The sequence below is a fragment of the Leptomonas pyrrhocoris genome (assembly GCF_001293395.1).
Source record: "Leptomonas pyrrhocoris isolate H10 chromosome Unknown, whole genome shotgun sequence".
Classification (NCBI taxonomy): Eukaryota; Euglenozoa; class Kinetoplastea; order Trypanosomatida; family Trypanosomatidae; genus Leptomonas; species Leptomonas pyrrhocoris.
The window spans coordinates 605,319-627,229 of NW_015438365.1; the positions used below are offsets into that span (position 1 = coordinate 605,319).

At 57.3% G+C, this 21,911-nt stretch overlaps 7 protein-coding genes across 8 annotated transcripts; all 7 read right to left on the minus strand.

Moving 5' to 3' along the window:
- Positions 1–54: 54 nt before the first annotated feature.
- Positions 55–4,234, minus strand: ABB37_05110 (putative ras-like small GTPase; the record flags this gene model as incomplete). The annotated part of the gene is made up of 1 exon (XM_015803035.1): positions 55–4,234. Exon 1 carries the CDS (start codon positions 2,536–2,538, stop codon positions 55–57), a length of 2,484 nt encoding a protein of 827 aa, XP_015658551.1. The 5' UTR covers positions 2,539–4,234.
- A 551-nt stretch (positions 4,235–4,785) lies between these two features.
- ABB37_05111 (hypothetical protein) lies at positions 4,786–8,083 on the minus strand (the record flags this gene model as incomplete). The annotated part of the gene is made up of 1 exon (XM_015803036.1): positions 4,786–8,083. Exon 1 carries the CDS (start codon positions 7,528–7,530, stop codon positions 4,786–4,788), a length of 2,745 nt encoding a protein of 914 aa, XP_015658552.1. The 5' UTR covers positions 7,531–8,083.
- Positions 8,084–8,619: 536 nt separating this feature from the next.
- Positions 8,620–10,727, minus strand: ABB37_05112 (putative DEAD box RNA helicase; the record flags this gene model as incomplete). The annotated part of the gene is made up of 1 exon (XM_015803037.1): positions 8,620–10,727. The coding sequence occupies exon 1, from the start codon at positions 10,588–10,590 to the stop codon at positions 8,620–8,622; it is 1,971 nt and encodes a 656-aa protein (XP_015658553.1). The 5' UTR covers positions 10,591–10,727.
- Positions 10,728–11,185: 458 nt separating this feature from the next.
- ABB37_05113 (putative DEAD box RNA helicase) lies at positions 11,186–12,822 on the minus strand (the record flags this gene model as incomplete). The annotated part of the gene is made up of 1 exon (XM_015803038.1): positions 11,186–12,822. The coding sequence occupies exon 1, from the start codon at positions 12,758–12,760 to the stop codon at positions 11,186–11,188; it is 1,575 nt and encodes a 524-aa protein (XP_015658554.1). The 5' UTR covers positions 12,761–12,822.
- A 642-nt stretch (positions 12,823–13,464) lies between these two features.
- On the minus strand, positions 13,465–14,943 carry ABB37_05114 (hypothetical protein; the record flags this gene model as incomplete). Its single annotated transcript, XM_015803039.1, has 1 exon — positions 13,465–14,943. Exon 1 carries the CDS (start codon positions 14,758–14,760, stop codon positions 13,465–13,467), a length of 1,296 nt encoding a protein of 431 aa, XP_015658555.1. The 5' UTR covers positions 14,761–14,943.
- Positions 14,944–15,907: 964 nt separating this feature from the next.
- ABB37_05115 (hypothetical protein) lies at positions 15,908–18,678 on the minus strand (the record flags this gene model as incomplete). 2 transcript variants are annotated; one of them, XM_015803041.1, is made up of 1 exon in its annotated part: positions 15,908–18,678. In XM_015803041.1, exon 1 carries the CDS (start codon positions 18,596–18,598, stop codon positions 15,908–15,910), a length of 2,691 nt encoding a protein of 896 aa, XP_015658557.1. In that variant the 5' UTR covers positions 18,599–18,678. The 2 variants fall into 2 exon arrangements, with proteins under 2 accessions (XP_015658557.1, XP_015658556.1); XM_015803040.1 differs by having other exon boundaries at positions 15,908–18,637.
- Positions 18,679–19,367: 689 nt separating this feature from the next.
- Positions 19,368–21,480, minus strand: ABB37_05116 (hypothetical protein; the record flags this gene model as incomplete). The annotated part of the gene is made up of 1 exon (XM_015803042.1): positions 19,368–21,480. The coding sequence occupies exon 1, from the start codon at positions 21,255–21,257 to the stop codon at positions 19,368–19,370; it is 1,890 nt and encodes a 629-aa protein (XP_015658558.1). The 5' UTR covers positions 21,258–21,480.
- Between the last annotated feature and the right edge of the window lie 431 nt (positions 21,481–21,911).

Consider the following 21,911-nt stretch of genomic DNA (forward strand, 5'->3'; position numbering starts at 1 on the left):
AATGATCAAAGACGCAAAAGAACTAAACGAATCAGATACGCTATCACGGCGTCCTTACATGACAGTGCAGCCGTCGGTGGTGCACTGCTTCGTGCTCTGTTTCTGTTGCGCATCCCTCTTCGTGCCGGCGCGTGATGGCCCGTTCAACGGTACCATAGAGCCGCTCTTTGCAAGCTCCTCCTCCTCACGCAGTGGTGGGCACGTTTGGGAACGACTCACCCCCTGCGGCTGCGAAGGCGACGCGAGCGACGGCGCGCGAGAGTGAGTGTGGGTCAGCTCGCCCGACAGCGGCGAGGCGCTGGGGCTGCACAGGGTGGAGATGGACGACTCGGAAGACGTGCGGCGGTGACGCGACATGGCGATCGGTTCGGAGGCGGCTGGGGACTGCCGCAGGGAATTGTTCGCCGGCGAGGCACCGGCCGATTTCACCGGCGGCTTCTGCGGCGCCGTGGTGGGCGATGCCGCGAGACTCTTGGCTTCGCGCTCCAGCGCCAGCTTCTTCACCACCGAGTCCGCAGTGCACGCCGTGTCGCGGGCGTCTGTGGCGGCATCCACGTGCCCCTCCGCGTCGACGTCCCTCCACACGCGATCCGGCAAGTCGCCCGTTGTATCGGCCTTGCCGCGGCTACCACGCGGGACGGGCGTGTCGGCGGTCGCCCACGTCGGCAGCGGGTGGACGCTGCTACTCCCTGCGTTACCGGACAATGCCGAGTAATCGTCAGTCGGGATGGAGGGGGGAACTTCACAGGCACGCTCGGTGATTCCTATTTTAGTCGCGGTATTCGGCGCCGTGGCTTGTCGCGGGTTTGGCAGGGAGGAGACGTGGATGGAGGCGTTGGCGTGTACGAGCTGCCCATCTTGCAGTGGTGTCACGTCTTTTTGTGGGGCTTCTAGTGATGCCGGTAAACGCCCAGGAGGGACACTCTCGATGTTGGGCGTTGCGCCAGCATTCAGCTCCTCGGCACGAGTGGGAGAGATGACTGTCGGCGAGCACCACACCGGCTTCTTCAGTGGACCTTTTTTGTTACGCAGCCCGTTCAGCGAAAAGTTTGGGTACGGCTCCGTGGTGGTCCTGCCCTCGAGGCCGGGGGAGCTTGCAGTCTGCGGCGTGGATTCGCCTACCGCGACCAAAACTTGCGCTGGCTGCCCCGTCCCAGAGGGCGAGCTGCCCTCCGTCAGCGGACCCGAAGACGCCGCACGGCTGTGACGAAACGAAGTTTCAAAGGCGCCGAGAGACGCCACGGAGCCGTACAGGGCGTGCATCGAGGGAATAAACGACGCAGCGGCGGAGCGCTCGCTCATGTGGGAGGTGTGGGACACGACCGAAACTGTGCGCCCGTGCTGCGGCGGCAGGCCGGCTGACTCTGCCGGCGGCGTGGACCGCGTTTGCCCGCTTCCGACGGTGCTGATCGGGTTGTCGAGCACGAGCACAGCGGAGTTCCGCGCGCACGGGCTCGTCAGCGGTGTCACCTCGTCCGAGTCGTCCGGCTGCTTAAGCCACAAGTGCAGGGCCAGAGACGCACGCACCGCCGTGCTCACTGCCTCGCCATCCGCGTTGGACAGCATGTACAATGGAAGATACGTCGACGCGCCGGGCGGCAACGCTAGCAATGGGCTGCCGTCGGATGGCGTCACGCCTTCACTAGTCGGCTCTGCCAATCTGGGCGGCTTTTCTGCAGAGGACGCGCACGGGGTGTGCAGCTGAGAGACGGTGCGGGAATGCGAGGAAGAGCGATGAGCGTCCTTGGCTTCGTTTTCCTTCTTGCTCTTCTTGGCTGCTTTATCGCTTGACTTCGATTTGCACGGTTTTCCACGGCGATCGTCGTCGTCGTCGTTGTAGTCCACCGCACCACTTCTAAACAAGTTCGCAAAGAAATTGTGAAAGCCGTATGGGGACTGCTTCTTCTTGGACAACTTCCCCTCCTTCTTCAGCATCGCCGCCCGCTGCAGATGCAGCCCTTCCTCGCTTTCCGCGTCCTCCTCGTTCACGAAGTACCCCGCCAAGTGCAGACACTCCATTGTGATGGACTCTGCCTCGGAGAGGGGCACCGACTTCTGTGCCGCCGCCGCGTGCTTCTCGGCGTGGTGCGTCCCCACCACAAAGATGGGGACTTCGCTGAAGTCGCCCGCGGTGGAGGCAAAGCGGACGGGGCCGGTCGAAGTGCGCGCCTTCACCACCTCCTTCATCCACGTCCGGAGGTTCAACAGTGTTTTGCGGTGCAGTGCGGAGAACACCAAAATGACCACGTCGCACTTGGCGAGGTAGGCCGCACGATGCTCCGAAAACTCTGGCGCGCTGCTGCAGTCCGTAAAATACACCCGGTACGGCTGTCTGCCGCAGTACTCGATTTGCGTGTAGGAGTCTAGAAGGGTTGGCTCGTACTCGGAGGAAGAGGAGAGGCCCTCATGGTCGAGGTACTGGCGGAGGAGGGATGTCTTGCCGACGCAGCCGTCACCCAGCACGACCGCGCGAATCTCGGGCAGGTGCGATTTGGCTGAAGCGCTGTGCGGCGGCGGAAGCGGCATGCCACCAGTCATTACAAAGGACTTTACTTGTCGTGTTGTTGATGATGATTTCTTTCTCCGGAATGGAGTGCCACGGCCCTGTGGTGTCCGTCTCGGCTGCGCCTCCAGCAACCGTGAAAAGCCTGAGTGCGCTGCTGTCACCGTGGATCACAGCACGAAGAGAGGAGAAGAATCTTGTATCGACCGTTGATGTCGAACAGTTTTCTGAGTTGCAACCTTTCGGCAACGGCAGTACCGGTCTCAATCCAAGGAGCTGCGAGAACCGCAAAAAAAAACGTCTTTGTTTTTAATTATTAGTTCAAAGTTTAGTTCATACGCATACTCAATAAGGGTATAAGAAAGGAAACAGAATATATATATATGAGACGCTCTTTCACGTAAACACCAGAAAAAAGTCCTCTTCTCTTCGAGAAAGTGATGAAGTGCCTCCTCGGATGCACTTCGAAGCGGTCCTTACGGTCGGCGTTAGCCAGATTTTATTGGTACGACCGTCACAACGGATAAGCAATTCAGTTACTGAAACGGTGCAAGCGTATTGAGAAGGGGAGAAAACAAACCAAAAAATACACACAGGTAAATCGTGCAAACGAGGGAATATGTTTGAAAAACTCAACAGCCCTTATTTCATCAATTCGCTTTCTTTCTGCTTTTTTAAACGAATACAGACCTGCAAGTAATGGAGCAAAAAAAAGAAGTGAGAAGGAAATGTACAGCAGATGGACACATACACTCGGCTTCAATGTACGTGTGTGTGCGAGTGCGTCGCTCTCACGTGGATGACTGCAGAACTCAACTCGACCGCGTTAAAAGTTAGAAGAGCAAAGAGGAATGGAAAGAAACGCGCTCTCTGCTTCGTTGGCAGCACGTGCAAAAGAGCTACAAGAGCAGAAACAAAAAATAGTAGTAGATGTGTTGCAACGAAAAACACTACGACGGCCTTACAAGAGGCGAGAAGGAGGAAGACAGCAAAAACAGATCAGAAAAGAGCAGAAGAGGTGGAGAAGAGCAACGAGACCACAACAAAGAATTAAAGCAAGAAAAAAAGGTGAGGAACCTAAGAATAAAAAAAAGAGAGGACCGTCTGCACCGATTTACGACGCGACAAAGCTTGTGCAACGTTCGGTACCTCACGGAAGAGGTACGTGCGGTGTGTTCACCGTGAAAGCCGCAGGCGTTTATGAAGGGTTTGTTGTTGCTCTACTTTGTTCGCTCGATTTCAAGATAAAAGAAAAGGCTTTTGATTAAGAGGAGACTTTATTTTTAGAAACGGCATGGAACAGCATTAAAACAATATGTGATCCGAATCAGTCAAAGCAAATAAAGAGAAGTAAATGTGGGAAATCCTCTCTGAGGGCGATGTAACTGGGCCTAAAAAAAAAACGCGTATTAACTATCAATACAACTACGGTATGCAATGCAACGACGAGTTCAGCTATTGGAAAACAGAAAGAACTGTTTTTGAGGTACTCTTTTTCTTTTCTTTACTAATAATACGGACAAGGACGAAATAATGAAAGAGCAAAATGCGACGATGCGTGGGCTACTCAACTATTTCGATACTTCAGTTCAAAAAAAAAAGTGCAGCACGAATCCAAATGGCAGAAGTGCTTTGGCCACCACCTGTCGTCGTAGCAGTTCACGGTGTTGTGTGGGAAAAGACGAATAGTAGGGAAAGGACAGCAAAACCGATATTCTACCTTTCCAGCACTTTAAATGGCGTTGCAAAAACAAGCAGGAAAAAGAAGAGGCAAGGATGTACGACGGAGACAAGAAGAAGTAGATAACTGGAAGTGAAACGAGCACGGCATGTGCGCAACAGAGAAACAAAAAAGAATGTACATTTAGGAACTTGCGCTCCGCTACCCATGCATTTCCTGTTGTTTCCATCAGTAACAACTGCGCTCGGCAACACCGCGCTAAGAAAGCAATTATCACTGGTATTAAATGCTGGTGTCTTGTTTTTGTTTGTTGGAAAGCAATAAAAACAGGAGGAGGGTTTACTCTGCTTGAGCACCTCGCCTTTTCCTTTCGTTGTCTAACGCAGCTGATACCGATTCTTGTGCTGTTGTATTTTGGTGTGCGTAGTGTACAATAGATCGTCAGAGAACCACTGCCTCGTAGTTCGTCATCAGCGTAGCCGGTGAGACCTGACGACGGTTAAAAACAAAATAAAAAAAAAAGAGTGCAGCGCCCTTCTCACTTTGATTCCCTTTGGTGATTTCGATTTCTTTCGTTTGATTAAAGACTGCGTGCCCGCCGTCAACGATTGTAATCGCGCGTTGACTCCTGCACGCTGCTCCGTATGTAACTCAGCAGCGTCTCCAGGTAGACCTCGCTCTCCCAGTCACGGTGCAGACGCGTGCGCCACTCCTGCAGCCGCCGGCGACGCTGCGGAGACTCGTGGAACTCATTCGCGTCTGTGTACACAAACGGGGCCGCCGCTCGCGCCATCGCCTCCTCGACGTACAGCAGCGATGGACAGCTCACGAGCTCCGACTGTGCGCTGCAGGCGACCGAAGCACGGATGCGGTCCTGCCAGTCACGTGCAAAGCTGCGCGTGAGCGACACCGTGCGCGACAAAGCACCAAAACGGTGAAAACCGTACTTCAGCACATCTGCGAGCGGATACCAGAGGAGGCGCCGCCAGAGACTCGCGTCACGGCTGCGGGCGTACAACTCGCTGTTGCGCTGCACAGCTACGTAGGCGTGAATCATCGCGCGAAAGAAGAAGAGGCGGTGCGGCGGAGGGGTGCTGTCCTGCGGAATCAAATGCTGTGTGGCGCGCTCCAGTCGCTCCACCCCCTCACTGAGCGTGCGGCGGTAGAGTCGGTCGACCTCTGCCGCGTCAAGGGAGGCAGGCGCAACCTGGTAAAGAGCCTGCAGATCCGACACGGGGTTTACATGTGTGTAACGGAAAACAGCATCGGAATCCGCGTACGAAGGAGGGGTGCCGGTGGAGGTGGTGGCGCTGAAAGACCCTCCTAGACAGCCAACGTAAGGTGTTTGCAGAGCCATCAATGGCCAGGCGGTTGCCGCGATGCACCAGAAGACGGCGATCACGGCGCACAGCGCGAACATGGTGCGTGTTGCACGTCCCGTCAAGCGCCGCAGCGGTGTGGAGGCGGTGACGGAGCGAAAGGGGTGGTGCTCCTGTCGTGCGGGTTTTGCATTCCCAGTCGTCTCGCTGCCGTCGCTGCCTTGTTGTGCGCGGTCAGTGCCTAAGTGAAATTCAGAAGACGTGCGCGATGTCTTGTCTCTGCGTGCTTGAGCGTCTCTCGGGGCTTCGCGTGGCGCAGGAGGACGAACTGAAGGTAGTTCCAACACGTTTGTAGGCACGCGCTGCGACGCGAGGTGTTCCTGTGGTGGCGCACACAGCACCTTCGCCCGGCCGTGTCCGTGGCGCTGCATGCGTCGACGTACCGCCTGCTCCTCCTCGTCTGGCAAAATCGTGGAGAAATTCGGGTCCATGAGTGTGGCGCTGCGACGCGGCAGTGTTGCACCCGCACTGGTGTCACGCGCGGCGGACAAGACATCTTTGTGATCGGCACCGTCGCACGCCGCGGCCCCTGCCGAGGTGAGACTAGACTGCGCGGTGCTGTGGGACGATGACACGACCTTGGCGAGCGACTCGCTCAGCGAAGACACGCTGGCATACCGCGCATCGTACGGCCCGACCAGAGCCCTCCCACCACCACGATGCACGTCGTCCGCTTGCAGATCCACAACCTCACTGGCACGGTGGTGCTGTCGGCGAACACGGTCGTGGCGGTGATCAGTGGTGCCGTTGTCCGCCTCCCCCACCCCGCGCGCCGTGGGAGACGACATGCGAGACGATGACAACGACGACGCCCGCCCACTCGTCGAGCTCGCCAGTGCGTCCGCCGAGTCACGCTGAATCGTCGGGCGTTGCGGCCCTTCAACTCTGCTCCGCGAATTCTCAATGAAACCCCACATGTCGACAGCTGACACGGATGATCGTCGGCTGCCTGCTATGGAGGACACACCCAAGCTGAGAAGGGTCGGTGCTGAAGCGGCGGGCTGGAGGCGCTGCCCGCCTCTGCCGCGTCGGTTCGGCTCGCCTCTCGAGTCCGCAGAAAGAGATGGCAGGTGTTCCCGGGCGGGCCTGATGGAGCTCAGCCGTCCCCAAGGTGACGGGGGCGGCGGCGTGCGCACGTCACTTCGGCGCTCCGGGGCAGCTGGGCGTGTGCGCGGGGCGTTGCTCCCTGCCACGGACTGGCGGAGATGCGAGAACCCGCGCAGGAGCGTCGAGCGCACTGGCGACAGAAACTCCTGTGCTGCCCGCATGAGTCGCAGTGGGCTGGCCATGGAAGTGGAGGGCGAGTGCACGTCCTTGTCACGCGAGTCATCGCCGGCGCTGTCTGCGTCTCGCTGCTTGCCGCGGCGGAGAAATGCTGGGGTAGAAGTGAGCACCACGACGTTGCGGTGTGGTGGTCGCGGGTGAGAAGGCGAAGCTGGCGAGCTACTAGCGGTGGGCCAGTCCGGTGCGCTGCTTGACGGAGAAGGAGGTGTGCCACCGGTGTCGTACACCAGCGTGCGGTTAATAACAGGGGCAGCCGCACTCGCGGTTGTCGGAGAAGAAAGTGGAGAATCCTTCGACAAAACACCGTCTTCTCCTCGGCGGCGAGTGCTGTCTTCGCGGGGGTCGTTATTCCTACCACGGCTGTGTTTCACGCCTGCGCGGGCGAAGCCTGTTTGGCCATGTAGCACCTCTGCTTGTGAAGTCGACGAACCTACGGAGGACGAAGAGACGGAGGGAATGGCGCTCGACAGCTGCACCTCGTGGCACACCTGTAACGGCACCACATTTGCGTCCTTGTTACCGTCCACACCAGCACCACAACCAACACCAACGGCACGTTTCTTGAATGGCGGGCTGTGCGGAGACGCAGACGAGACGCTAAGGAAGTCAGCGGAGACAACGTGGGGGCGGCGGGTGGCGGAGGAGGCGGTGGTGGTGCTGCGACTGCGACTGCGCTTCCCCATTCAGTAGCCTCGCACAGGAGGAGAGGAGGGGGACAAAAGTAAAAGACGAGAGAATAGGAGCGAAGGAAATCACCCCAAGTCCTGTTCCTTGCGACTGCGGGAGACGGGCAGCTGGATTGACTTTGAACGTTCGTCCCCGACTTCGCACAACAAGAAAAGAGGAGGGAGCAGCAGAAGGCGTAGGCGACACGTACAAAAGAGCCGCAGCTCGGCAGCGTTAAATGGATAAAAAAAAACACAAGGAAGAGAAGCAGAGAAAAGGGAGGGCGGTGCTGCGATCTACGCCCACCAAAGGGCAAAGGAAAAGATGCTATCTATGATGAGGCCCGTCACGGAAATGAGGAAGTGAGACGCGGAAGTTCTCGCGGAATCCACCCATTTGCGGTGACGATGCGGAAATTGGAAATGGCAAGTTGGTTTTCTTGGAAAAAACAAAGGAGTCCTCTGGGTCGTTTCCGCAAGGCGAATGAAAGCACACGAACGCGAACAGCACCTAGTGCGAGGGAGCGTCAACGAAGTTCGTGTGACGACTCGAATGAATTCTCCATTTTCCTTTTCAGTGAGTACCACGAAAGTGACGTGTAAGAAATAAAGCCCCCATAGCGACACGCAGAGAGTAAGAAGAAGAGTAGCAGTGGTAAAGACAAAGAAGAGCGCAACTTCGACTTGTTAGCAGCAGTTTGCAGAAGAGAGTGATCTTCATCGCCGCGTCACATCCTGAGACCAGAAGAAGCAGAGGAAGTGGTTCAAATCGCCGCGACACCACAGCTGCGTGATCACGCAGAAGAAACGTGCGGTAAGGATCGCATTTTCCTTTTGACATGAATTTGCCATCGTCGCCTGCTCAACGTTTTTTTTTTTCTTCCTTCCTCCTTACGTCCTTTTAAAGGGACGAAACTCGGAAGGTGTATTTCATGCACTTCTTTTAGCACTCATCTTCGCTGTTATTGTTATTATCGTGAGTGAAAACGGGAAGACACAAAAAAAAAGCCGTTGTTAAACGAGTTAAAGGAAACAGTAGACAAAACTCCTTTTTAAGGGGAAAGGAAAAAGACACCTGTTCTTACATACGTCGCAAACTCCATAGTTTTACCACTCACCGCTGATGTTCTGATGCCGCTTATTCAGCGCCTTCTCATTCGCGTTGCGTCGCTTCCCATCCTTCACGTTACGCATGCTGTGAAATTCATGACGCGACTTCTTGCTCATGTGCGCGGCAGACTGCGAGAGGTCCATCTTGATCGGCGGCGGCTCGCTCAAGGCAAACCCGCGCGCCACCGCCGCCAGATCGAGGTTCTGCACGTTGAAGACGTTCTTGAGCTGACAGCTGCTGTAGCTGAGGAGGTAGCCCTCGTACGCCTGACGCGCCGAGGTGCGCAGGTAGTAGTTGGAGCTCACCAGCTGCTCCAGCTGGCTCTGAATGTTGCTCTTCACCTTGCTGATGTCGAACGTGTACTCGTTCACCTTCACCTTGGCATCATCGTACAAGTACTTGAGAAAGAGCTCCTCCTGCGGCAGCAAAAACATCAGCGCATTGCCGCAGCGACCCGCACGCGCCGTACGGCCGACGCGGTGGACGTACTTCACCGGATCATCTGGCGGGTCGAACTGCACAATCCAGTCCACCTCGGGAATGTCAAGTCCACGCGCCGCCACATCCGTCGTGAAGAGCACGCCGCTGGGCGCGTTGCAGAACTGCATGTACGTCGCCGACCGCTGATGCTGCTTCTGCTTGCCGTGAAAGGCGATGCACGGGACGTCGATGTAGTTGAAGAGCTCGCAGTGAAAGCTGACGCTGTTGCGACTGCTGAAGAAGACGATCATTTTTTTCTTGAGGTTCTTCTTCACAAAGTGGTACAGGATGAGCAGCCGCTGCTCGCACGGGCACATGACGTAGCCCTGCTCCAGCGTGTCCACGGTGGCCTTGTCCTTCTTGCTCTTCATGGAAATAAAGATGGGTGTCTTGTGGAAGGAAACGCGGGCCAGCTGCTCCACGCGCGTCGTCTGCGTAGCGGAGAACAGAAATGTCTGACGATTGCGTGGAAGCAGCGACACGATCTCGCGCATGTCCTCCTCAAAACCGTTGTCCAGCACCCGATCGGCCTCGTCCACCGCAAGCAGCAGCAGGTTCTTGGTGTGCCAGTCAGTGGTGAGCTTCAAGTGGTCGAGCAGGCGGCCCGGCGAAGCTACCACAATCATGACACCGTTGGCGAGCTTAAAGCCCTCCTGGTTGCGGCTCTGCCCACCAATGCAGCAAAGGAAAGTCAGCGAGCCGTTGAAGTGCTTCAGCAGACGCAGCAGAACACCCTCAATTTGAAGGCAGAGTTCGCGAGTGGGGCCGATGATGATGGCAGCCGTGCCGTTGCTCGGGCGGAAGCCGGCGCGACAGACAATCTCGACAATGGGGATGAGAAACGCGAGCGTCTTGCCAGCGCCGGTCTTCGCCTCGGCCAGCAAATCGCGGCCTTGAAGGGCGGCCGGAATGCAGCGGGACTGGATGGGCGTCAGCTCCTTGAAATGGAACTCCTGCTCCAACGCGGAGACAATGTGCGGGTTTAGGTGCAGCGCTTTGTAGTCGGTGACGGCCGGGATAGACTTGGCGAGCTCCTTGCTGCGTTGCGCCATGGCCTCTGCGGTGCTGCTACTAGTACTGCGATTCAGGGACGACGACGATGACCCAACAGCGGCGGTAGACGAGTCCCCTTCTTTGTTAGAAGAGGTCTTTTCGCCAGTGTTGCTGCCGCCTTTTGCTTTCTTGCTGCCCTGCACCTCTTCCTCCTCGTCCTCCTCTTCCTCCGCTTCCTCATTACGGCGTCTCTTCTCTGGCCATGTACGTTGCTGGTGCTGTGACACATCCGACGTTGCCTCAGGCCCCATTGAACTATCTACGGGCGTCTCCTCCGCCGCTGCGGCCCCCGTGTTCAGCGCGTCTGCCTCACGGGCCGCCTTGACGCGGTGGTGGCGAACGCGACGTCGCTTTGGCAGTTGCTCTGTCGACGCCTCTTCTTCCACAGCCGCCGCAGCCACGGCCGGCGACGCAGCGGGCGTCTTGGACAACATTAAAAAAAAAAACACTTGCCTATTACGTGCTCTCCTCACGTGACAGCCAACACTCGTTGCCGGAGGGTAGGACTACGCTCAGTGCAGCGTTTTGTATCGGAGCCACGAAAACAAAAGAAAAATACTCCAGCTGATTCTGCATCAGGGAAGTGTGTGTGTGTGTGTGTGCGTGTGTGTGCGTTAGAAAGTGCGTTGTGGTGGTGTTCAACAATAATAACAACCGAGGAGAGAGAGAAAGAGAGAGCGGCATGGGAGCGTAGAAAAGCAAAAGGAGAATTGCTTGCGACAGATGGTTAGCACATCAATGGGGCGCGAAGCCTTCTTTAAACGCGAAGCAACAGCGTTGCTGTTTAAGCTCGATGTGTCCGCGAAGTTTTCTTCTTTCTTGTTTTCCGTTTTTAACGCCTTCCTTGGAGAACTAAGTGCAAACATAATATTAAAAGGAATAAAGGAGGGAGAGTTGCTTGAGCTTCTATTGCACAAACTTATTTAATCGACGTTCGGCGCTCTCCCACTTATATTAAGAACAAGCAACGACTTCTTCAATTAGCATCACCTAAACTCCTCCTCTGGATGATTGCTTTTTTTTTTCTTTTCAGTGTCGCGAGTTGCTCTGCTTTCTCGCCTCACGCCGCTTCGCCCAGAGAGACGAGTGCTGCTCCTTCTTTGTCATCTCAAAGATGGACTCGTGCTCGCGGCGTACACGCAGCGTGGCGAAGTCTCTCGTGCCGTGCCTCGCATCGTCATAGCCCATATCCGCATCCCCGCGATCGCGCTTGCCCTTGTGTGCTGTGGTCAGCTGGCGCGACTCCTTTTCTAAGTTCTTCTCCTCCGCGTCCTCCCGGATCTCGCGCAGTGCCTCCTGCTCCGCGTCCTCGACCCGCTGCAGCACCGTCTGCACCTCACTGTCGGACAGCGACGGATACTCGGCACACTTCACCTCCGTTTGCTGCTCGATCTTCTGCAAGAGGACGATGTCGTACTGGCTAATGATGTTGACGGCCTTTCCCTCTGCCCCGGCGCGCGCGGTACGGCCGACGCGATGAATGTAGTCCTCTACGTGGTCGGGGAGCGAGAAGTTAACGACGACATCGGTGTGCGGAATGTCCAGCCCACGCTGCGCCACATCCGTGCAGACGAGCATCCGCACCTTGCCCTCCTTGAACTTCGTGAGCGCCACGTTGCGGTTGGTTTGATCCATGCGACCCATCAACGGCAGCGCACGATGTCCAAGGGTGCGCAGCGCTAAGGTGATCTTGTGCACCAGCGCGGCGCTGCGGCAGAAAATCAAGATGTGGTTACCCGTCTCCTTCGTAAGAAACAGATGCAGATAGGAGAGCATCTGCGCAAAGGGGGCGAAGATGTAGTACTGCTTTAGTGTGTCGACAGTGGTGTTCTTGCGGTGTACCTGCAGCAGTACAGGGTCACGCAACGAGGCCTTCTGCAGACGGTCGATCTTGGTGCTCAACGTGGCGGAAAACAGCATGGTGCGGCGGTCGTGTGGCAACTGCTCGAGAATCGCGTCGATCTCCTTCTCGTAGTCCATGTCCAGCATCTTATCCGCCTCGTCCAGCACGAGGGCATGCAGCTTCACCAGCTTAAACCCCTTGGTGTTGCTCAGGTGATCCTTCACACGGCCGGGTGTGCCGACCACGACGTGGGGGCGCTTGCTCAGTTCGCACGCCTGCTCCACCATGTTCGTGCCGCCCACCAGCGTCGCCACGCGCAGTCCCACGCTGCGGCCCAGCATGATAAACTGCGCCGTCACCTGCTGCGCCAGCTCGCGCGTGGGCACCATGACGAGCACGGAGAGGTACGGCGTCTTGGGCTGCGTCAGCAGCCAGTTCACGAGGGGCAGCACGTACGCGCCGGTCTTGCCGCTGCCGGTCTGTGCCACGCCGATCAGATCACGGCCCTCCGCCACCACAGGAATGGTGGACGCCTGGATACGCGTGGGGTGCTCCCAGCCGGCGTCGGCGCATGCCATACACAGCTCACGGCACAGACCGAGGTCTTTGAACGTCCTGGACTTGAACTCCTCATCATTTAGTAGTTCCGATCCGAGGCTTTGGTGCTGAGAGGCGGGGCTGTGACCTGCTGTGGGCACGCCATCTTCGCCGTCGCTGTCTTCGCGAAGCGCCTTGGCAAGTTTTCGCCGTCCTGACGACATTATGATAGGTTGACTTTTGTTGCTTCTTGATTGTTGCGTTTTTAGTTCGCTCTCTTTCCCTCTATTTATGTATTGAGGGAGTGAAAGTCGAAACCATTGTCATTTTGATGTGGTAGTTGGGGATGATGGTAAACATACGAAACACCAGCGCACGGTGAAAGGCAAGATCATTGTGTCCGTCGAGCAATATGTAGGAGAAGCGTTCAAGGTGGATAGGGCAATTGAGGGATGTAGTGTACAGCAGGTCGGAATTTTCCTTTCTCCCTCTCTTTCTGTCGCTCCCCCGTGGTATCAGAAACATAATGGTGGTGGTTCCCAAAAGAACAAGAAGCTTGACGATCATCTTTTGTCTTCTTCAACCATCGCGCCTTCCGAAGAGAAGGTAAGCCGTCAAACCAGCCAGCTACGCGCGTAACCACTCTGCACAACGTGAAAGAGAACAAAACAATATCTTATCCTTTTCACCGCTTCCCAGGCGTCCGTTGCATTGTTTCCATTACCCCGGTTCTTATGTTTGTATCATTGCTACTTTTCTTTTCTTTTGTGGGGGTGCGTTGAAAATTTGTGGAAACAACCAATTGTAAAGCATGATGATCACCATCACCACCATCACCAACGTCATCATCATCAACACTAACGTCACAACTGCAAGAATCAGCGCACCTACAGATACACACACACACACACACAGCCACGTTTCCGTCTCAATGAAGCAGATAATTTCGTTTCACATGCGTCGGCAGCTTTGCATCCAGGCGTGGGTTCACCACCTGCAGCGGGCCGAGGTCTTTCGTTGTCTTGCCTAGTCGTCGCAGCACGTCGTCTAAGGTACGGCGCTTCGTCCGCTTCGCCTTGTGGCTCTGCGCGTCCGCCAGCTGCGCGCGCAGCTCATCGCCGCGCATGCCCATCTTCGGCTCATTCAGTTGCTCCTTACTGCCCGCGAAGAAGTCCTTCCAGTAGACGTCGTCGTAGTAGCCCTTCTTCAGATGGTCCGGCATGCGATTGTCCACGACGCGGTCCGGCATAAAAATGCCGTCCTTGCCGGGCGGGTGCATCGCCATCATGCCCTTGCGCCGTCGTATCTCCTCCAAGTAGGGGTAGATGTTGTAGACGAGGCTGTGCGGCACCTTGCCACGGCTGGCCGCGATCTCGCTCACGCTGCGCAGCGCCTTCACGGCCTCGAAGACGGCCTCCACCGTGTGTGTCGGCGCACGCGGGTTGTTGACCGGCCGCAGGTTGATCTTGCAGCCTGCATTTTGGAAGCCAAAGGCACACAGAATGTCCGCAACGCGAAAGTTCGCCACGATGCGCCGGGCCGGGTAGAGCAGCACCCGCGCGCCGTCCGCGTTGATGCGCACGGGGTACATCGGACCCTCCTGCTCCAAGTCCACGGCGATGATGTTCGAGAACGCCTGCCGGATCGCCTCGTTGCGTGCCTCCTGCGTGCTCGGCGCAACGGCACGGCCCCAGCCGGCGATGCCCTTGCCGCTGCCCACGTAAAGCACACAGTAGATCCACTGTCGATGATCCTTTGGACTAAACTTGACCACGCGCATATCGTAGGCGACCACGTTCAGCTGGAAGTTACACAGAAAGCGGCCACGGTGCTCCTGTGGAATGAGCTCCGGCGTCAGCCACGTGTTCGAGCGCCACTGGTTGTACTCGGTGTTCAGCTTGTGCTTCCACTGGAATCCCTCAGGGTAGAGGTCGGGTACGATTTTGTACTCGTTGTACAGGTCGACCCCGTTGTCCATACCTTTCAGGCCTTTGCTATCGGCAGCGTGGGCAACGGCTTCCGCAGAATCGCGCGTGTCGCGGAAGTACAACGAGGTGCCCGTCTCGAGGTTCACGAAGGGGTTGCGCATCTTTTCGAAGCGGCGTCGAGTGGCGCTGCCGGGCTTCATCCAGGTGTAGTAGATGCGAGGGATGCCACCGCGCATCGTGCCCTTCGTCGCGTACGACGACAGGTTCTTCGCAAGCGGGCAGGAGCGGCGGAGCATCGTGAGGCTTATAACAAGTCACAGCAAAAAGAAGGAACTTCTTTGAGAGAGAGAGACGACGGCACTTGTCGCTACAGCAAGCGAACGTGCACCACTCAACAAGAGAGGGAGAGAGGAGGCGGCGCAGCCTCTGTGTTGGCTTGCCTTTACGTCGCTGTGCTTTTCTCCGCCTGCTGCTTATGCTTCCCAGATCAGAAAAAGGGCATTGGAGACAAATGTGACGGCAAAAAAAAAAGCGAGAATGTGGAGTATTCGAGAGCCCAAGTGGGTTGAAAACGTAGAAACGAAGATGAGAGAAGGAGAGAGGAAAGAGGAGGTGCAGCGAGCACACTCCTTTCGGCGGCATCATCATCACACAGGCAAAAAGTGTTGCAGCTGATCACTTGCCGTCATTCATTTATGAAACGAGAACAGAGGAAGATTGGGGGCTTGCTGAGAGCGAGGGCTTCCACGGTACGCCGTGACCGGATTCCCACCATGGGCTACTGCGTGAAAGCAGAAGAAAAAATGCGCCGTTCAGATGCGCTGGTAATGAATACCTGTGTCTCTCCTGTTTGACTTTTGTTGTGTTTTTTGAGAAGACTGCAGCTACAGCAAAGCAGTAAAGGAGGGATGAAATGTAAAAAAAGGAGAAGAAGCAAGACACCTTCTCCACAAAGTGGAATTCACCGTGCGCTCGGCCAGTAAAAAGGGAAAACGGAACACTCAACGCAACCATGCGAAACGGTCCAACTGAGGTGAAGACCACTGCGATGTTCCATAAAGCGATGAAAAAAAAAAACCCTTGGTCTGCGGCATGCGTGAAGTTATGTTACGTCCCTCGTGGCCCATCGCTGTTGTTCCTTTTTTCGCCGCAACAGAAGAAACGAGGAAGCCTTGAGTAAAGCAAATGCTGAGGGGTACAGTTGCTGGCAAACAACGACACATGCAAGGTGTGTGTTCATGGCACACACACACACACCCCGCCGCCGTTAATTCCTCCGAGGCTTCATATACCACGAGACACAATCCCTTTTATTCATTAACGGTCGATAAAGTACGATAATAATAAAAAAGCGTGATGGCTGGCAGGAAAGGAAACGGATGCCGCGAACTCTGCACCTGCCTGCACAAAAAAAAACTACCACGTGTAGCGACAGCTGCGCTATCAGTGACCCACCATGCCATCAGCAGCCTTGAAGAGGTTGATCGGGGAGCTGCCGTCCGTCACGAGGTAGCCTTCCAAGCCTAAACTCGCGAGGAGCTTCGCTTGCAGCTCCGGGCCGGCGCGGGCCATCTCCGCGATCGTGTCAGGCCCGAGCGCGGCCACAACAGCGCCCATCAGCGTGTGGTGGATCTCTCGCATCTCCCTGTCGTATTTTTGCGTCATCGCCGCCACCCTCGCTTCCTGCTCCGCCAGCAGCTGCTTCTTTCGTTGTTGCATTTCCGCCATGGTCGTGTACAGAAGTTGCTCCTTGGCGGCGCGCACGCTGGCGGCCTCCAGCGCCGCCTCCCCCTCAATGCACGAGGCCGTCGACAGAGCCTCGGCGACGGCTCTGGACTTGCCCATGCTCACAATGGACAGCCCGCTGCTCTCGGCGCTCAGCAGCACACGGCGCTGCGCCTCGTTCGCGACCTGGTCCTGCATCCGCTGCCGCTCCAGCCGGCCGTGCGCCTGCTGCTCGCGGGTCATGGCCACCTGCTGCGCCTCCGCCTCCTGCGCGCGAGTGGTAATTTCAATCGCCATCTTCACGGACTTTTGCAGTCCCTGCCGCGTGCGCTCGTCCAGCACCTCCATCTCCTGCGTGTCGACCGACGTGATGACGAGGTGGTTCGAAGGGAAGCGCAGCACCTCCTTCGGCAGCCCCGTCTCGGGGTGCACGCCAAAAACGGCGTTGCGCAGGCAGCGGCTGCTGTTCTTGTGGAACTCCTCAAACGGCATCGAGGCGACGGCAGCGCGGATGCGGCTGGCGATGTAGGAGCAGCAGTCCCCTACGAAATCGTTGACGCTGAAGCACTGCTTCGCCGTGGGCGTGTCGCCGCGGGCGACGTCGAAGTACCAGTCGTAGCAGAGCTGCAGCGCCAACTGGGCGTGGTCGCGTGTCTCGACGTGGACGACATCAGTCATGTTGGACGGCCCGAGAAAGAGGTGCAGGGCGGTGATGTGGTTCGGCTGCTTCGGAAGACACTTGTTGGGATTCGCCGGGTCCCACGGCGAGCCGGAGAGCGAGACGACGGTGAAGGCCTCGTCCGGCTCCAGCAGCACCCGGTCCGGCCCGAAAACAATGCGGGTCACCTGAGTCTTGTAGTTAAAAAGCTGCGTCACGCTGCGATGCGGAGTAGAGTACGTGACGGCGCGGTCCGTTTGCCCGTGCAGCGCGGCACGCGGCCGATCGCCCTCCTGCTCGATGTATGCGCTGTGGCTGATGAGTTGGGCGAGGTGGCGCTCCACCTGCGCGGAGAGCGGCTTCTCCCACAGCTCCTCCTCGGCCGCCAGCATGTAACTGCAGGGACCAGGGACGCACCGCACGACGCCCGTGACAGTGTCGCGCACGTAGAGACCCTCTTTTTCGCCTAGCAAGTAGCGGCAGCGCACCTCCGCCTTCGTCTTGGCATCGGGCACAACCTGCATGAAATCGTTAGGGATGAAGGAGCACGGGCCGCGCACCAGCCACCGGTCGCCCTCGTAGCGCTCCACGGATGGGTCGCCGCTGAGGTCCGTGAAGTTGCCGGTGGCAGCGACCAACACGGCTTGGTGCTCGGACAGCAGGAAGGCATTGCGGCAGCGTCCGCTCTCTAGCTTCTCACTCGGCTTCAGGAAAAAGGAGGTGTTGGTGACCACCTTGCGTGCCTTGGCAGCGTTCGGGCCAGTCCCGACGGCAGAGTCGAGCACGACGGCGTACTGCGAGGCAGAAAGGTACGTTCGTCGAATGCGCTTCAGCACTCGATCGTAAGGGTGCGGCACAAAGCACGGGCACGTCTCACCTGTCACGAGGAACACCTCGCCCGCCTTGCGCACTACGCGTTGCTCGCAGTACGGCGAGCGTGGGTCGGTGTACGCCTTCACAGCTTTCACGTGGAGGCCATCCTCCTTCGTCAGCGCCGTACCTTCCTGCGTAGAGAGATATGCTTCAAAGGACTCCAGAAAGCACATCCCTTCCTTCAAACGCACGTACTGCTCGCCCACGTAGTGCTCAATCCCCGTGTCGCGATCAGTAAAGGTCTCCGAAGTGCGGCACCACAGTCCTGTCCCGCGGTTCACGACACGTCCAGACACTACCTCCTCCACTCGCTCCTCCACCCGGGGATAGTAGGTGCCCGGACCGTAGAACAAAAACCGTTCGCCGGCCTCGCGCCGCTGCACGCCGGAGGCCGAGGCGGGCGAAGACGACACAGAGGAGTGTGCCCCACTCGGCTGCGCGTCGTAGGCCGCCAACGCCACAATCTGCAACGCCTCTGTGGCAGACAGCACTCTCAACTCCGCCACCTCCACAAGACGCTCCTCAGGGTACAAAGGGAAGGGAGCGACGTGCCAGCGGTACTCCTCCTCGCCCGAGTGCACCTCCACCTGCCCATAGGCGTCCCTCACCGGCTCCACCGCACCGGTGGCGGGGTTCACAGCGGTGCGGTGTGGATTGGCGATGCGGCAGAACTGCGTGGGGCGTAAAATGACAAAACTTGTCGGTGGCTGCGTGATCGTCTCGTGCGACGCGATGGGTCGCGTCATCGGGCCGAGGATAAGCTCCGTGGTGTTGGTGTTCTCGTTTGTCAGGTGAGCGTAGTGGAAAGGAGGAAGGCGCAGAAGGCCTTCGAAGAGCGCCTCGGCCGTGAGCTCTCGCGTCGCTGCTTGACACGACATGCCTGCTATGTGTTATTTGTGGCTGCCGCTATTCTAAGCTACACAAGATTGAAGTAACGGTTGGGTGTAAGCACCGATGCTGGAAAACCCAGTTGAGGAAAGGAAAGGGAGCACAGTAATGTTTTGTCGCGTGTAGGAACATGCACCGTGAAAGCATGCTTTGTTCCCTCGCAGAAGACACAGGCGGAAGCGGGTCGTTGACGCTGCACGCCAGGCTTTCCGCGTAGACACCTGCGACGCATGGGAGGTTCACGCGTGGCCATTCCCAAGAAAAAAAAAACTGAACCCACATTTTTCCGACTCCCGAACCTCTCATCAAGATGCGCATCAGCACGTTGCCAAGAAAAAAAAAACTCCACCCCCAAGCAGCGAAATCAGAGGTACTGCCCACTGGCTAGCCAATCATCATCCATTTTCAAATGAGACGTTGCTGTTGTCTTGCGATTTATTATCTATACAATTATTTAAACGGTTATCCAACCCCGGCAACGAGAAAGCGCAGACGCACCCGGGAGAAACGCACCGACTCCACCTCACGTGCTCCGTTGCGTCTTCTCCGCCCGTCCTCGGCACTGGTAGACTGCGTTGCTCTCTCGTGCTTCCCCCATTCCTTAAGCGATGTTATGCTTAAAAAGCAAAAGATAAAAACAGCGCGGCATCATTGCACAGGAAAAAATGAAAAACAGAAACGGCGACTACGGACAGACAGGAATACTGCACGACCCATTTTCCTCCTTTCCCTTTTTAAGCGACGGCGAGTGCGTACAAGCTACGCCTCCGTTTCCTCACGCTTACGCTTCCGCAGCTCCGCTTTCATGGCAGCGGGCAGCGGCGCCGGTGGCTTAAGGTCGCCGAGGGAGGGGTCGTACTCCTCCATCACCTCGTAGGGGCCTAAGGAGTCCAACTGCTTCGTTGCCACAGCTGCCTGGCCGTGCTGGTGCTTCGCCACCTTTGCGTAGTGCCTGCAAAACGTCTCCGCCACCTGCCGTAGCGTCGGGTGGTAGCTGCGGGTGAGCAGACTCACCTCCCAGGTAAAACTGCTGTCGGCGTTGGCGGACACCGTCTGCAGCGCTTCCGGGTTGTAGGCGCCGCGGCCGGCAATGACGTTGTCGCTTCCGCCGACAATGACTCCGCCAGCGAGTGGGTAGCGCAGCACGAGGCGGTGGCAAAGGGACAAGATGGCCATGGCGATGTGCGGCGGACACGACGGCGTCGCCTGCATCAGTCGGCGCAGAATCGCCGTCACGCGGGCAACGGGCAGGTGCTTCTGCGTGAGCACCAGCAGATCCACCGCACGCAGCACGAGGCCGACGTGAAAAGTCCACTCCCGGCTCGCATTCTGCTGCACAAAGTCGCCCTGTGCCATCGAGTTCGCGATCGAGAAGGCCTGCGAAGAGAGCGAGCCGGCAGAGGATGTCGAGCCCTGCGACGCCACCTCATCCGCGTCTCCATTTGACGCCTCGTCCGCCTCCTCGCGCGTCATCTTGGCCGACGATGACGACTCCGCCACGGGCATCTCGAGCGCCTCGCCAAGGCAGCGGAAGAGCACCTCGTGGAAGTAGCTCAAGTCCACCCGCCACTCCGATGCCGTCGCCGTGGCGTCGCGCTGGGCAAGGGTGGCCACCGCCACCAACGCGTGTAGCCGCGTCGTGACCGACGTCAACGTCTCCTCGCCCGACGCGTCCTCTGCGTCGCTATCGCTGCCGTTACCCTCGTGGCCGGAGACGTGGCGGCGGGCACGCGTGCCGCCCCCTTTCACGAGGTCCTTCAGCGCCTCCATCAGCTGCTGGTAGAGGTCTACGTTGACGAGCGGCGCAAACTTCACCAGTCCCTCCAGGGTTGGCGCTAAGATCTTCGTTTGATGCACCTGCGAGCACGTCTTGGACGCCTCGATGACGCGGAGGTAGATGACGAAGATGCGGTGGACAATGCGGGTCTGCTTCGCCGCGATTTCGGCGCGGTCGCGGCGTGCCTTCGACTTCTGCAGCTGCCGTGCTAACTCCTTGTCCTCCTTCTTCAACCGCTTGTTCTTCGCCTTCTCCTCGGCCAAGTCCTCGCGGTGCACGTCGACCATCGCCACGCGAACGTGCAGGAGCAGGTTCAGCAGTTTCGGGTTCATGGCGTAGCTGCGCTTGCGTACGATGCGCAGCAAGGCACCAATCACGTGCTCTGTCGTATCCGACACCTTTTGCCCGTCCAGGAGCTCCGCGAGCGCCGTCAAGCACGGCTGCGCTACACGCAGAGACTTGCAATTGGCAAAGTCGACGGCAAGGGAGAGCAGCGTGTCTGCGTGGTTGAAGTCCGGGGCGGAGCTCTTGACGAGGCGTGCGCACAGACGGCTACCGAGGGCTTGTTGCTCGGGGTGCGACTTTCGCGACAGCTTGCGCAGGAGCTGCAGGAAGTGGGTGTACTGCGTCAGGATTTCGTGCTCGAGCTTCTGCACGTTGTATACCTCCTTTTGCTTACGCTGATTGTTGCCATCTTCCGTCTCGAGCGTGCTGGAGATGCGGTAGCCGGGGATGACGTCACACAGGACGGTGCACTCTTTGTTGAGGTTCTCCACGAGCTCGCCGTAGTCGCTGACAGTCTTGTTGTGCAGCGCGTACAGGGACTTGAGTTGTCCCTGTAGGTACGACGTATTCATCAAATAACGCTGCATTGTGAAGAGCTTTAAATAAATAAATAAAGAGGAACGCTTTCAGCCTTTTTCTCCGAGAAGGGAGCACAAATATATATTCTGCTGGGGTGTAAGTCGACGAAGGAAGAAAACCGAACACGCGTTTCTCCTACAATTTGACGCTTGCTGCTTTGTAAGTGCGGCGGAGCGTAATCGCCAGGAAGCACGAAAACGAAGCGGCGATGTGGAACGTCAGCCTGCGGTCTGGCGTGAACGTGGGAGAAGAGGAAATCAAAGAGAGGCGGTGGTGGAAAGCAAAGAAAAATGAAAATCACGCGTGACTCGACCTATCGGGCATAACAAAAAGGGATATTATTTTTCTTTTTAAGGAGAGAACACAAAAGCAGAAATACTCTTTCTCCTTTTCTACGCCGGACTTTGATCGCTGTCGCTGGTTTGATAACTCTGACACCAGCAGAAACCGGCAAAAGTGGAAAGCAGCAAGACGTTTCGGCCTTCCGCATGGTAGGTGTGTATGTATTCGCTTGTGGCGCTCGTAGCCTAAGACGTGGGTCCCGATAAAGATAAGGATACAAGGCGCAGAACACATATATATGCCGGTCGTGAGGAACAGCTTCCGCACCGACACAGTGCAACGACAGTAGCAACAAAAAAAAGACAGCGAAGACAAAGTAC